Raw genomic sequence first — 15,945 nt, forward strand, 5'->3', positions numbered from 1 at the left:
CACCTTCACCGGTGGGTCATATTTATTATTTATTATATGGACTATTTTTGTGCTGAGATCAGTGGTGGACTCCCCAGCACCATGAAAATCCTTATGTAGTGTGTTCAGTTTATCTAGGTCTTGTTTGGCAAGCCAAGTCTCTTAGAGGCACAGGACGTCACACTCTTCCAAAAGTGTGTCAACCACCAAAAGTGTTGTTGAAACTTTTTTTTAAAGTGCCGTAGCTGAAAGGAAATTGTTTTGATTTTTCATTTATCACAATCTACAAATGTCCTTTTCCATAGTTACTCCTCAAATCTCAAGAATGGGACTGAAATTGCTTATATAGTGATATTAAATTGCCTCTGCAATGGGAAAACAGGATGTTTATGTCCTGAACAAACATCAGGAGGGGAAACACAGTAAGGCAGATTCTCTTGCTGTTTGCTTTGAGATTTCTCAATCAGTGGCCTCTTTATTAAAAAGTGACATGGTGACACAGTGGTTTTACAGCTGTTGACCTATTTTACAGGCGCTGCAGACAGACTGTGCATAATGTGTGTAATGTACTTGCTGGAGACCTTGGCCCGCTTCCTTTCCATGTGGCCACAAATGACTACATATATATATATATATATAAGACTACAGCCTGCTATTCATATACATCATTTTCCATTCTCTCCACTTCTTTCAATAAACACACACACACTAACTTTTCCAAACGACACCTAGCTTTAATCACACTAAACTTTCAACAGCAAAACATTAAATACATTAAAAAAATTAAAGTGCTTTTATTAAAAGCGTACAGCTAAGGTTTGATACAGGTGCTGCTGTATTGTACAGTAACATTATAGCCTATGTAGTTAAATTAGAGATAAAAACCTTCTACTGTAGCTCACCTTATAGGGAATTAAGATGACATGTAAATTTTTCCTCAAAGAGTTTTGCTTTATGGTCACTCACTCTGCTTGTAAACTTTCGATCCAGCTGAAACAGAGTAACAAGGATCTCACTAAAAAGCAGTAACATACAAAATCCAGCATTATATACAGCTAAATACTATGCTGACTTGTTGTTAATTAAGCAAATGCTCTATTGTTTCTCCTTAAGAAAAATCCTTAATTTTACCTACATAAAACCTTTTCCAGCAGCTACGGTTTGTTCGAAACCCCTATTTACAACCGATCACTCAGCACCTGAAGCATCTCTGTGGAAATCTGGTCTCCCAGGGCATTCAGAGCACGTTCAGTAGTTTACAGTCCAGTCCATCGGAGTCGACTGCCTATCAGCGTACCAGACTGCAGTTGGTCAACTGGAAAAGCAAGCAGGCGTAGCAGGACCTGCAGCGCAAGATCATTACTGTACGTCCACAGTGAGTAAAAAGGAGATTAGGAAACGAGGTTTAAGGAGCGCTCAGCCTGTGCCACGCTGTCACCACTTTCTCTGGGTGAGCCATCATGTCCTTCCACTGCTCCACAGCTTCTGGGACAGGGCTGTCGAATCCCAGCTGAACCTGCCAGAAATGTTGAGAGAAAGATAATCCGTTAGCTTGTTGCACTCAACATTAAAAGATCTCTCATTTCAGAGCATGTTTATGTATAGATATGAAGGCTCAATTTCAGTGCCATTTTAAAGGATAGGTTCACAGTTTTTCAAGTCTGTCTTAGAACAATAGTTAGGTTCCTCTTGTTCATACTGGCCATTAGAAGATCCCTTCATAATGCACTTACAATGTTAAGTGATGGGGGACAAAATCCACAAGCCTCCTTCTGTGAAAAAATGTATTTAAAAGTTTATCAGAAGCTAATATGAATCTTCAGTCGTTCAAATGAGTCAAATCAAGTAGATATCTTTCGACATTACAGTCTTTTTAGTGCCAAAGTCCCTCTTTTTGTTACTATACTTCCACTGCAGCTGGACAGCCTGAGACACAAAGAGGGAATTTTGCACTAAAAAGACTGAAGATATCCACTTTATTTGACTGACTCAGACAGCCAAAGCCTCTTATTATCTTCTCTAAAAACAGGGATTGTGCTTTGTCCCCATCACTTACATTGTAAGCACATTTCGAGGGCATCTTCAAATCGTCACTACGAACAGGAGGAATGATTACAGCAAGCAAAACCTGTTTCAATGTTCATATGGGAACCTGACTGTTGTTTTAAGAAAGAAAAATTGTGAACCTATCCTTTAAGGCTGATACTTTTGCTTTTGTAAATGATATTAATGATGCTGCTGATACTTTGGCACATGTTGAAAATCTTAGGAAGTTAGTCAGTTTGTTTAAGAAGTACATTATTCATGGGAAGTACTTTATTGCTGGGGAAAGCCTCAGGAAACAGCTTGAAATAATGAGTGATGCATTGGCAGCTCCTTATAGCAGGAAAACTTAATGGATTACTTCCTTTTGATGAATTAATTTCCGAAAAACATAATTCAGCAATTCAGTTAATTAGTAAAAAGTGCAAGAATCTCTAATTTAGACCTACATTATGAAATATTATAACAATCAATAATAAAAAATAACTTAGAAATAACTAAGAAAAGGCAGGGTATTATAATATCTTTATTGTTTTCCTGAAAACCTGTTGTCAGTTATTCACCTGTCCGAGACACTGTTTCCTCCTAACCGAGCTGCGGCTGTAGAGTTTGACTGACAGCGAGCAGGCGTGGTCTAAGGCAGCCAGGAAGAAGTGAAACGTCTCTGTCCACTGACACTGACCCCCAGAGGCCTTCAGCACACGAGTCTTCTTGTTCATCACCACCCGCCCCAACTGGTGCATCTCCACCTTGACAAAAAATGCTTCAGAGTGGTGGGAGAAATGGAAATGAAAGTAAAATTACTACCACAAGTCATACAGTTAGTCTTCCCATATTTATTTTTATTTTAATTGTAGAGCATTCAAGACCGTCTCCGGATACCTTGGGTGAGTGGTGAGGAGGATGCTGGGAGGTTTTGGGCGGCGAGGATTTGAAGCTGGATGCGTCCGTTGACCGGCTGAAAGCAGGTGGTGAGATGTAGCTCGGAGTGGCACACCTGAAAATGGTATTTAATTATATTTCTATAAGTAGACAATTAATAGGGAACGTTGGATTTTATATAAGAACCTTTCATCATACAAAAACTCTTGTAAGTGGAATCTTTCCGATCCTTCCCATCCATCGAACATCGTATGAACGCAGCTTAAGTACAATCGCACAGAGCTGCTAGCATGGCTAAAACTTACTGGTATGTCACCTTTATTTAATTCTAGGCAAAATAACAAAATCATTTTAATTTTGTGGATGATTTTCATAGTGCTGCTGGATTTTCAAGCTATTTTAAAAACTATTTGACAGGAGAGGCAGCCTATACCGACAGTAGCCAACAGTGCCTACTTTCCTGGTAATGAATAAAGATCGAGTTTGCGATCTTATCTCAAACCTCAATCATCCACTGATTCTATCAGACAATGCATTAACATAAGTGTCATTTATAGAGTCTAATTCCTGTTGACACACAGGAAGCAGGGCAGCGTTGCTTGCAGTGGTCACTTTTTCAAATAAACAGACTATAAGCAGCCACAGCTATGGCCGCTGAGCACCACAGATGTCACCAGCATCAACTGAGCATGTTGATTTCCAACATTCATCATCACATTTCATCATGTAACAGCTTCTGCTTATCAAAGTTAATCATGACCTTTACAGCTCTCCTTTCAGCACAGTAATTATAAATTATCAGGACAGTTGTTTGATGTCAGCTGGAGTTACATTACAGGAGGTTGTGACTTTAAAAGCTACATCAATTTGACCTTTAATTACAGCCCAAAAAGATTTTTAAAAGGCCAAAAGAATGTATGAATTGAGGAGCATCAACTATTCACATTTTGTCATCAAACCAGCAGTTTGAGGCGTTTTATATTTTGACCTTTTAATACAGCACTCCACCAGACCAATTTTGTGTTTTTCTAAAGACCAGATAAAAGTGGAGAAATGTGTTCTGCCAACATAAACTAGTGATATCTGAGATATTGCATTTGACTTTTAAAATTGATAATTACACTGTAGTGACTATTTACTCTAAATTATATACTTTAGTAAACGGTTTGTGCTTGAAAATGACATTTTTCTAGTAAAAAATGAGCATGACCCAAATGATTAATCTGTATTGCTCTGAGAAATTATAAAGAGCAGATTAAAGCTGTATTAATCTGTTTTATACTGTTTTTCTTTCTTCGACTGCCAGCAGCCCTGCTTCTTTTCAAAATTTTGCTGATATTTTTTCTACTTGAGATGTCGACGAATTCAGCTGTCTTGGCCTTTAAGAGCCTTTACTGAGTGACAGTGATTTGGACAAAATGGGGCTTTTGTGTCCAACAGATGGGTAAAATCATTCACTGAATCAAGCTGTCCCCCCGAGAACCTAAGGATGATTCACTGTCTGATCCCCTAAGTGCAGAAACAGTTCACATTTTACTGTCACTGGGAGACATGCATCCATTTATCAATATAACCACTCTCTGCTGTTGAAATGGTTTGAGGTTTGACCTACTTTCCATGTCTTACATTTCCAGAATCCACACTGTGGTTTTTTCTCTAATAAAAGCCTGTTTCCCAATTTCCCCAAATGAATCCCCTTTCTCTTCTTCCTGTGATTATGCAACAACAGAGAAGTCTGCCTCAGTGTCACTATTGCCCTGTTAGGGCCAAATGTACGGTACATGCCAGTGGGCTACAATGCATCATGTGGACAGTTTTATGAGGCACACACAGTCCTTTGTTCTTATTTACTGTGCACACAAGAAGGAATGATAAAAGACAGGAGCCAACAGAGGAAATGGTAGAGTATAAGTAGTAAAAGTCTGGGATATTCCCACACAGAGAGTTTTTCCCCATGGCCTTAGCAGCTGGACAATAGGTTGGACAATATCAACTAATTGCTACAACTGAGAATATAACAGGTCCATTTGTAAAGCATCCAGACACCCAATGGAGCACTGATTATTTAAACTGGTTGACTCAGACTGTGAGTCACCAAACAGCATTAAATATTTATCCTTCTGCATCTTATTACGTAAATCTTCTTACTTTCAGTTGTCACGTTGCTATAATTACACCCAAATTCTCTTTTTAGTCAAGGTTAACCTCCATGATCAGGCTCAGCTGAGGTTAATCGATACTAAAAAGGTCAAAACCAAGACTAGAGCAACTTAAAGCCACTATGTGCAGAATTAAAATATTATATTATTAATGCTATAGTGATTATAGCTTCTTTCAAATTATGGGATAATCGTTTTTGTTAAATAAAAAAATTGACAATCACTGCGAAAACCGGTGTGCAGTGTGTATCAATGTCTGACATAATGTATTTTCTGATACAACCTTTAGGAGGTGCCAGAGTCAGAAATTTTCATGTCCTATATATGCAAATTGCGTAATTTGGACCCACTCCCTGTGTAGATATAAAGGGCTCATTCTAAGGTAACATAACATGATTCTTATTTCCAGGTGATTATACACTAATTAAAACATATTATATTCAATTTCTGCTGAGTCCGTTCCGCTAGATACCGCTAAATCTTACACACTGCACATTTAGTGAATAATAATACATCATATTTTAATTGTTCTATTTTGTGAGTAAAATCTGAATCTGCAACATAATCAGTAACATTTATCTGTCAGGTAAATGTAGTGGTACAATGTTATCCTCTGAAGTAAAAGTATACAGTTTGTAAGTTATTTCAGGGTACAATGAGTTAAAATAGTAACATAATTCAATATTTTTAATATATAAACATAATAATAAATCAATAGCTGTTTGGGATCCTTTTAGTTGGGGCCCAGGCAGTTGTGTACCTTTACTAATGGTAAAGTCCACTCATGCTGATTGGTTAGGACAAAACTAAAGAAAACATTAACAGAGTCTGTCTGAATGAATGAAGTAAAACAAAATGCTGATATAGTCTGATTATCAGCCTAGCTTTAAATTGAGGTTAAGACCAATATAAAAATAATGAATAAACTTTCTGAGTGTGAAAATAATGTTTAAGGACTTTAAAGGATAAACACATTTAAATGATTGGGAGGTATATCTGACCTGGAGTAAAATCTTCTGGTATAGATCTGTACTGTTACATTCAACGCTCATATTGGCTGCATATTAGTGTTTAAGGTTGTTGTTAATGTCCAATTGCAAAGCCAAACAATAATTTAATTAATGTAAAGCCTGAAAAATCTCTTCTAAAAGTTGTTTCTAGGTTAAGGTGATCACAATTAAAGTTCTTAAATTTCTTGTAGTTTTGTAAATTTTTCCAAAAATGTTTCTACTTGATCCACACAGACAGACAAAAACAGACACATGAAGTAAACACTCACAGAGGATTTGGAGGGAGGGTTGAGGTCCAGCCAGTGTTCTGTCTCCTCAGGGCCGAGCTGTCGCAGGGAGAGGACGCACTCCGCCACCGTACGTTTTTTGGGGCTGTGCGTCTGCAGCCGCAGCACCAAGGCGCTACAACGCAGCTGCTGGAGACGCAGCGCAAACACAAAGGTCTCCATAAAGCATGTATCCTAAAAATCAGAGGAGGCAAAAAGAAAATAAAGGTCAGAAAGGGTCACTACAATATATGAGCCAAGATGAAAACAATGGAACTCAATCAGGAGCAATAAATCAATCTGAAACCACAGAGTGGATGCAAACTATGTTGGTTTTTCCAACTGTAAAAAAAAATCCTACAAAGGAAGTTAGTCTCCCAAAGAAAGTTAAATTCAAAGTGCTTTAAGAAAGAGAACTGTATCTTTGTATATAGATCATATTAATGGTAAATTATCTCTAATAAAAAACAGCATTTTTATTTATAAATCTTCTGCTAAAATGTATCTTTTAAGGAAAACTGTAAACTCTAAACATTATTTTCAAACTTAAACATAAAATCTAAACTTTCAGATATCTCATGGAACATTTCTGCTTTCTGCATGTACCTGAAAGTACTCTTTGACTGAGCTCTTGAATTGTATTGGTTTGGGGATGGTGATGATCCCTTTAAATCCAATCTTTTGTTGTTCTGCTCCATCCAGAGGAAGGTTGAGGTCTGAACACTGATAAGGAAAGAGGAATGAAAGTTTTAATAGAGGCAGGTCAAATATTTGCAAGCCTAAGCACTCTTAAGTAAACACGTTCTCTCCTGAGAAAAAAAAGGACATGAACACAAAAAACATGAGACTAAAAACTTGGACATATATCCAGTTATTGTGCTTTTGTGTGCGTGCTTATGTGAGGTTTTTAGAGAAGCCTGAATGAGTTAAATATTCCTCCGTTCAGCCCAAATATCCAAGTGCTGCACTAATGTGACCTTGGTGAAAAATGAAACCCAAACTCAAACCTTGAAGGGGGGGATGCGGTGCCCCTTTTTCATTTTCATCCCACACATTAAGAGAATCTATGCACACCGCTGCATTAAAACCCTGTAACTGTATGTAAATAAAGATTTAATGTACAATACACACACACTGTAGGTGTTGTCTTTTGAGTGAACGCACACTTCCTCAGATACACTGAATACTGTGTTTTAAGATCAATCGAGACGAGTTCTGTTAGTTAAAAACAACCTATTCCTCCTGACTGTCCGAGCCAAAGTTAATAGAGCATTGAGCGGAGCTAACAGAGACCTGTATCCTGGACTCACAGAGGGTCCTTTGTGAAATGCAGCAGAAGAGCACAACAGAGCTTTTTGTCCCCTTCCCTCACAGTATGTAACCTTACCTGGACCAGGGTGATCCACACCTGCTCCAGGGCCTCTTGGTAGTTCAGACGAACGCACACCTTCCCCAGCTCACGTTCATCCCCTGACAGAGTGATGGAGTCTGTAATGTTTGGGAATCAGAAGACAGCAGAAGAACAGGGACAAATTACAATTTACAAGATGTAATGTTACTAAATTAATGTGAGTTTGTATGTAGTTGTAACATGGTGTTAATGAGTGTTTACAGAAGATTCAGAGGGAAATTTAAAGATGATCCCCCCCTTTATTTTAGTGTTGTTAGTGAGTACAAATGTGCTTATCTTACAACTCTGAACATGTAATTTACAACAAAATCTTTTCATTGATATGTATTATGTATTTGTTTCCACAAATATCTTGAAAGTTTACTTTGCTTCTCAATCCAAAATTGTCTACAGACTCTGCTAAAACAAGAAAAGCTTCATCTGATTCTGCATATTACGGTTTTATTACTGCATTCTTTCCAGGTTAACATATTAATAAAAGTGGATTTGTCATAACTGTGCAGGACCTTCAGAAAAAATGGCTTGCAATTAAAATAAATAACCAAATGATTTATCTCTTAATATAACAAAGCTGCTTTTCTTCCAACAATAATACAATCTTTGTGTAAGAAAGCTTATCTCTGATGCTAAATGGTGGATTGTTGTAAAAACATTTGGAAGTGATTACTGAGTCTGCCCTTTCATGATTGCACAATGAAGAGTGATCGTAATCAGACTTAGTCACGTCCCCTTAAGATGAGTGTGTGGGGGCATTTTCTTTTCTCTTTTATCTCAAGGAGGAATGGCAGCTGAGTTGATCCAAACAGAAAGTTTGAAAGGGAATGTGTTTGGAGATGGAGATAAAACTGAAAGGGGAAGTATTTGAGCGTTTGGAGATTGAGATAAATATGTACCGACCCAGGCTGCTTTCAATGGACCCCATCATGGAGGAATTGCTGCTAGGAACACTGGACACAGAGTCGAAGCACTGCAAGTGAAACCAACACACACAGCGACAGTCAGGACAGCACGAAAGACTCACTATTCTTTCCACAGAAGCCCAAAACTTTATCATTTAACAAAACTAAGTGCTATGCTATAAGCTCTGTGAGGCTTTACTAATGCACAGTGATGATTTGAACTAAATACTGACATCAGACAATGCGTTCACAATGACAATGCTGTGTAATATGTTGAAGTTTAACAGGTATAATTTTTACATTCACCATCTTAGTTTAGCATGTTAACATGCTAACATTTGCTAATTAGCACAAAACACAAAGTACAGCTGAGGCTGATGAGAATGTCATGAGTTTTGCAGGTATTTTTCAGGGTTGTTTTTTGTTTGTTTGTTTGTTTGGTTGGTTGGTTGGTTGTTGTTGTTTTTTACCAAATGATGGCACTGCATTAAAAAAAAAAATTAGGAGATCAAAGTTATTGCAATTGATTCTCTGGAGAGCATGGATGTGTGTACCAAGTTTCATCAACTAGTCGTTGAGATAATTCAATAAATAACTAAAAAGTCAACCTCATGGTGGTGCAAGAAGAAAGGTGAGAGGATCATCAAAGTTTTGAAAATGCATCCTTTAGGGATCTTGAATATCTGCTGTAAATTTCATGGCAATTCATCTTATAGATATTTCAATCTGAACCACAATGTCAACCTGATGAGCAAAACTCGAGAGTCACCAACGTCATCATCAAAACATCGTTTGGGAACGATGAATGTCTGAACCAAACTTTGTGCCAATCCAAGTAGATGCTGAGATGTGTCACAGCATGAGTGAAAGTTTTGACCTGCTGGTGGAGCTACAGGAAAAGTCAGGGGTTCACAAAAGTCATTTGGATTCATCCAGTAGGGACTTTGAACATCAAGGCAATCCATTGGATAGTTGTCGAGATACTTGAGATTGAGTGAGATCCTCTGGGAACCATGAATGTCTGCACCAACTTTCAAGGCAATCCATTCAATACTTGTTGAGATACTTCAGTCTGAGTCAAAGTAGTGAACCAACCAACCAACACTGCCAAAACAAAAACATCCTCTTTTCTTGTTTCTTCTTCAACTCTACTGTAAGTTAGAAAACACCATCTCTCTCCCCTGCACTTTTCGTTTCACATCTTCACTCTGGGTTTATTTGTTTAGATCTATTCAGTGTATTTATTACCTGCTATCCTTTCATTATTTACTACTGTTTGCTCATAATGTTGCCAAACTAAACATTTGAGGTAATTGAGCTGTAATTGCACACCCATAGTATGTTGCTCTGGGTAAGAAGAAGATCCGCAGAAGTCCAAGGTGAATAGAAATGTATACGTGTTGTTCCACAACATGCAAAAACAGAGATAAGAAAAACTCTGACGCTCTGACATTAATCACAGAGTGAGCCCTGACTAAGAAACTGTAATGTTTATCGAGGTTTTGGGCGAGACATTAGATCGATTGTAACATGGCCTCATACGTTCATATTAACAGGGAGCAGGTGACAGTCATACCACACCTCATCCTTTATAGAACAAAGAAATACGCCCCAACATATTCAACATATTCATTGTTTTCCTTATTGTATAACTGATTAAATAGCACTCTATTCAAGACAATCAGCAGGTACGTCCCTAATCCAAAATCCTGGAGCTGAATCACATGTGGAAAAGAGAAGTGCATTCAGGGACAGCTGCTAACTGGAGGAGTACGTGCTGAACCTGAAATTAATCTCCAGTGACATTAAGATCAATTTCAAATTACCATTATTTACATAATACTTTTAAAATCCATTTTAAAAGGAATCACAAGCTTAACTCCATAATTCTTTGTTAGGTAAATATTTAAAGAAGTTTTATGGAGTTTGGAGCTAGGATATAAAGCATTAACGGTCTTAAGGATAAGTTGTTTGACTGAAAACATTTATTGACCACTGAAAGCTTCAATAATTTACATAGTTAAATTATTAAAACAGAGTCAAAAAGACAAACAAAAAATTACACTTATCCCTCAACCTCAGATCAGATAAAAAGGCTTTTTTTCCTCTTCTTCACAAATCAGTTGATGAAATTAATTCAATTAAAACTTAGTTTATTTAAAGCTGAAGTGCAGGATTTTTGTCTCCCCCTTCTGGCAATGAGAATTATAAGAAAAACACTGTTGACGTGGTTAAATCATAGGCTATGCCATAGCCTGCTAAGTCACTGTTGTTGCGGCTTGCGATACCTCTGCCCAGAGAGCATGTGCAGTATGCGTTCATCTGGCCAGCGCGGGAATGTCGCCATTGACACCATATTTAAAAACTCTGTATACTGTGAAATACAGAGAGATTTATCTGGCGGTGATAAGCTTAATCGGCATTGTGCTAACTTGTTTGGCAAGGGCTTGAATGCAACAGACGTTAATTTATTTGTAAAAGTTTCACACTGCATGCTTAACTTCTTTGTTTATCTTTAAATAAAGTGGTATTGTTCTTCTCTCTTGCCGAGAGAAGAACAATACCACTCTCATGTCTGTACAGTAAGTATGAAGCTAAAGAAGCCAGTTAGCTTATCTTAGCATGAAGACTGGGAACAAAGGCTGACTGACAGGGAGTGAGAGATACTTTACAAAACAGTGCAAAACACAACGTTAGATATATTTTATGTTATTATGAGAAGTGTAGTCTCATGCCGAGAGCACGCACGCAAGCATGTAGGATGTTGACTGTTAATGGCCACCAATGTCATGAAACTTTAACATTTTACATTTTGTTTCAAAAAAGTTTAAATTTTAGTTTGAATGGCAAGTATCTTTTCAATTTCAAAACTTTTAAATATAGTTCATCTCAAAACTGTTATTGATAATTTTCTCCACCCATCCGACAGCACACCTGCCTCTGTTTCGACTCTCTGTCGCCTCACTTTCCCTCTTACATCAAAATATCAGCTCGTGAGACTCATTTGCAATGTTCTACTTTGCTGCAGAGGACGGTGGAAACTGTAAAACTATATTTAGTCTTGGTTGACACAGGGTGAGAAACGCTGTGTGAATACAGATTAGATAGAGAACAGTCTCACCTGCATGTGACTGTGTGAGGTGGACAGATCAAACATGGAGCTGCTAAGTCGCTGCTGGCCAGGCTTCGGAGTCCAACCTGGAAGCAAAAAAACAGTCCACATCAAAGTTATTTAATTGGTCATTATTCAATTAGTCGTTATTTTGTTATTCCGTGTCAGACTATAGAAAGATATGAATACTGGGACCATACAAAGTATTTACAACTCTTTTCTACAGTAAATCTGAAATAACTCTTATATAAACATTACATAATGATGAATATGCAAACTGTATTTAGCTGTAAGCTAATGCGTTTGTAATAGTTGGTCAAGAAATAAGTAAGAAAGAAAGAAAGAGAAAAAATGTGCAGATCATTAATTTCTGATTGGTATACATTCACAAATGTACTGTACTTCTGTGAGCTTCTGTTAAACATTTGCCACTACTTTGTTTTTAAAAGACACACTAATTATAATACATTAGTTGCTCAGTTTATAACTAAATATCCTTCACCTCCAGTATCCCTCAACCACTCAACCATGAATATATTTCTGTTGTTCACCTTTTTGTATTTTAAAAAAAAAGGTTCACATAGTGTTTTTCGATACTGTGTACTGATGGTCTGTGGTACCTGGACTTGGATTTTGGGGACTGGAGTTCCTGTTCTTCAGTGTATCACGGCGGGTCGACCCGGGGGAAAGATACTCAGCCATCTGACCCTGATGGAAGCCGGCCTCTGAGCTGTGGACGGCCTGACTGGAGCCCACCAGCTCCGCCTTTCTCTCAGCATACGTGCACCTGGCCGAACCTGCAGACAGACAGCAGGCTCTGCGGTCAGAGTGCTTCCATTGTGACCGAATTATTCTCTTCAGTTGATAAAACTAAAAGACCACAGCTATTCATATAGAAACAGGACATCCTGGTTCTGCTCTCCTGTGCAATCAAGTTTCAGGTCACACCTCAGTAATCTCTGAGCTGATTTTAATGAAACTTAAATGCATGAGGCATTATAGCAGTTGGCATTGTAAGTCTTTGCTGCAGGCCTTTGTGGCGTTTGTGGTGCAGTTAAATGTATCAGTCACTCAATTTATCCTTAAACACACCCTATGGAGGGGTGAGATTATGTGTGTTTTTCTACCCTGATTTAATTTAGTCCTTGTGCTCCAGGGTGCAGGGTGGTGGGGTACTCGCTGACTGACCTACTGTAATTAAATGTTATACGTCTGAGTTCTGAAAGGCGATAATTCACACACTGTATAGTAGACGTGGAACCTGCTACATTAATCTAGCCAAGTTATAGCCTGATGGGGATGCTGTTTAAGTAAAAATATCAAAAAATATCTTATCTTTGTTATCAAAAAAAAATATAAATAAGTTAAAACATCTCAAAAGAAATAAACACATTTGTCTGTCGTTATACTTCAATAAAATTATGCTACAAGAGAACCTGCTTGTGAGAAAGACCGTGTTCCTGGTCCTTCTGCAATTGAGCATCTGACACTAATATGAAGCTTCAGCCGTCCAAAAGGGTCAAATCAAGTAGATATCTTTCAACATTACAGTATTTTTAGTGCCAAAGTCCCTCTTTCAACAGGGAAACACTGTCCAAGGAAACACAAAGGGGGATCTTTTAAAAGCCAGAATGAACAGGAAGAATGATTACAGCGAGGAAAAACCTCATTCAGTGTTCATCTGGGCACCTGACTGTTGTTTTCTATAAAAGCAGACAGAGAGTTGTCTTTGAAACTTAAGAAAACATTGGACCATTCTGGGATTTCCAGGGGAATACAGAAACCAAAAGTTCAACACTGTTTCCGGAAGGTGAAATGAATTACTGTACATGATGTGTGTTCTTTGTGGACAGTGATACTACAGTGATGGGAATGGCATTGTTTACCAACCCAACCTTTAAGTCAACACTACCGTCAGGTTTCTACATTGTTGCTTGATACGTCATTTACATAGATTGTGTAAATTAAATGAATCCATTAAGGCCAAAAAGAATCTGAATCATCCTTAATGGCAGATGTTATTTTTTCAGTGGGTACGTACTCTGCAGCCCGGACTGTAAATTGGGGTAGCGGGAGCCTCTGGGCTGGATGTAGGACGCCTTGAAGGTTGGGAGAACAAACGGCACCTCTCTGCCATCCGGGGGCAGCTTAGATAGGAGGTAATCCTCTGTGACTGTCCTCCTCCCTTCATACGGATCCCGTCCTGGCTCTGCTGCTTTGTTAGGAGGCATCTTCAGTGAGATCACTTGAAATCAAAAGAAAATCACACAGTCAGAAACAAAACAGTCTGTCGAAGCTGTTTGATGTGCAGCCGTGCAGGACGCCAGTTTACCTTGCGTCTCCTGTTCCTTTTCCTTCTTCTTAATGAAGTTCTTGCAGCAGTTTTTCAGGCACTCCATGGCTGCAACTGGAAATATTTCAGTGTTGTAACAGTAAGTGAAAATTACAGTTTACACAGTAAACAGTGATACCACCAGGGCCGGAGCAAGTATTCCTAGGGACCTTATCAGGAATTGCTGACACTCCAAATCCCCAAAACTGTTATGGTGCCCTTACAAATACTGCAAATTAACTCAAAGAGTTCATTATTTGTCATAATTTCATAGCCCTCCCCAAAATTTGGAATTTCATATAATCCCAGTTTTTGCTATAGTGCACTCCTATAACTAAACTAAGTGCTCTAAAAATGTGTTATTATAACCCAAACATTTTTTCTAGTTCCCCCCAAAACCAAACATGTGGTATCACAGCCCAAATATGTGTGACTGGATATAATCCCAAATTGTGCAACAGTTTCCCCAATTCCCCCAAATTTGATAAAATGCTCTAAAAATTTGTTGTCATAATCCTAAAATCTGTTTTAGTGCACCCAATTCCACCAAATTTGGTATAGAGCCCTCAAAAATGTGCTGATATAATCTCAGTAGTGCTCCCAATTACCACAAAGTTGTTACAGCTCCCTCAAAGCTTGTTTGGTGTGTCATATTCCCAAAATCTTTTAGAGTTCACCTAAATCTCCCAAATTTGGTATTTGATATAATCCCAAATTGTTTTATAGTGCTCCCCCATTGGTAAATATTTGGTATAGTGCTCCATAAATGTGCAGCTATAATCCCAAATTTTGTTTAGTACATGCCTCCCAAAGATAGGCTATGAATTGAATAATAATCACTTTTAGCATGGATAGAGTGCTAAACAGTGCTAAATTGTTCATTATTCTGATCTACAGCCATAATAATTAGTCAATTAATCAGTTTATCAATTGACAGAAAATTAATTGTCAATAATTTTGATAGTCAAATAATTGTTTAAGCAATATTTCTGAACTAAAATAACAAAACCTCACTGGTTCAAACTTCCCAAATTTGAATTCTTTGCTGGTTTTCATTCTCATCTAAGATAACAAACCTTTTATCTTTAGCTTTCGGCTGAACAAAATAAGAAATTTTGAAGTGTAAACATGAGGTCTGGGAACTTAGGATGTACATTTCTCACAATTTGACGACCAGATGAATAATCAATTAATCGAGAAAATAATCAGTAGATCAATGATAATGAAAATAATCGTTAGCTGCAGCCCAAGTGCTCTCAAATTCATAAATCTCTATGTCATTTGTGATGTTTTGGTATGTAAGAGCTCAATATGCATTATAATAAACCCTTTTTTTTTTAAATAGGCTTACTAAATAATGATAACACTTTGTTTGGGGGCCATTTGGAGAATTGATAATAAATCAGCTCCATATAAAAAGTGAAAAGGGTATAAACCATTTATGACCTTGCAACAGTTGTATTGCTTTGTGCTGTGGGTGTATAAAGGAATTTGCGTTGGTGTAACTGTGCTACAATACATAAGATAAGGCAGTTAATCAAGTAATTTACAAAACTAGAAAAAGCAGATCTTACCTATGAGGTGTTTTCATTGAAACAGGAGAAACTTTTTCACATCCAGCAGCGCAGTTCACACTCACAGCCGAGTGGAGAGAAATACCAGTGAGCTCAGGTTTATAGTGCACTTCAGTTACAGGTCTCTCTCTCTCGCTCTCACTCTCCCCCTCCCTTTCTCTCTCCTTCCCTATCTCACTCCCTGACTCTCTCATTCCCGGACTGACAGCGTGTTTGAGCTTCCTTCCCCGAACAGCCATGAGCGCACCACTTTCTGATTTGATTTTTATTTTTCCTTT

At 37.9% G+C, this 15,945-nt stretch overlaps 1 protein-coding gene across 1 annotated transcript; it reads right to left on the minus strand.

Moving 5' to 3' along the window:
• Positions 1–924: 924 nt before the first annotated feature.
• On the minus strand, positions 925–15,936 carry LOC137200082 (tandem C2 domains nuclear protein). Its single transcript, XM_067614764.1, has 12 exons — positions 15,668–15,936; positions 14,094–14,168; positions 13,803–14,006; positions 12,382–12,558; positions 11,771–11,847; positions 8,648–8,717; positions 7,727–7,827; positions 6,946–7,062; positions 6,343–6,534; positions 2,905–3,019; positions 2,586–2,785; positions 925–1,495 (listed from the first exon to the last, which is right to left on the minus strand). The coding sequence occupies exons 2-12, from the start codon at positions 14,158–14,160 to the stop codon at positions 1,385–1,387; spliced, it is 1,431 nt and encodes a 476-aa protein (XP_067470865.1). The 5' UTR covers positions 14,161–14,168; positions 15,668–15,936; the 3' UTR covers positions 925–1,384.
• Between the last annotated feature and the right edge of the window lie 9 nt (positions 15,937–15,945).

Source organism: Thunnus thynnus, chromosome 16 (assembly GCF_963924715.1).
Source record: "Thunnus thynnus chromosome 16, fThuThy2.1, whole genome shotgun sequence".
In the NCBI taxonomy this organism is placed as follows: Eukaryota; Metazoa; Chordata; class Actinopteri; order Scombriformes; family Scombridae; genus Thunnus; species Thunnus thynnus.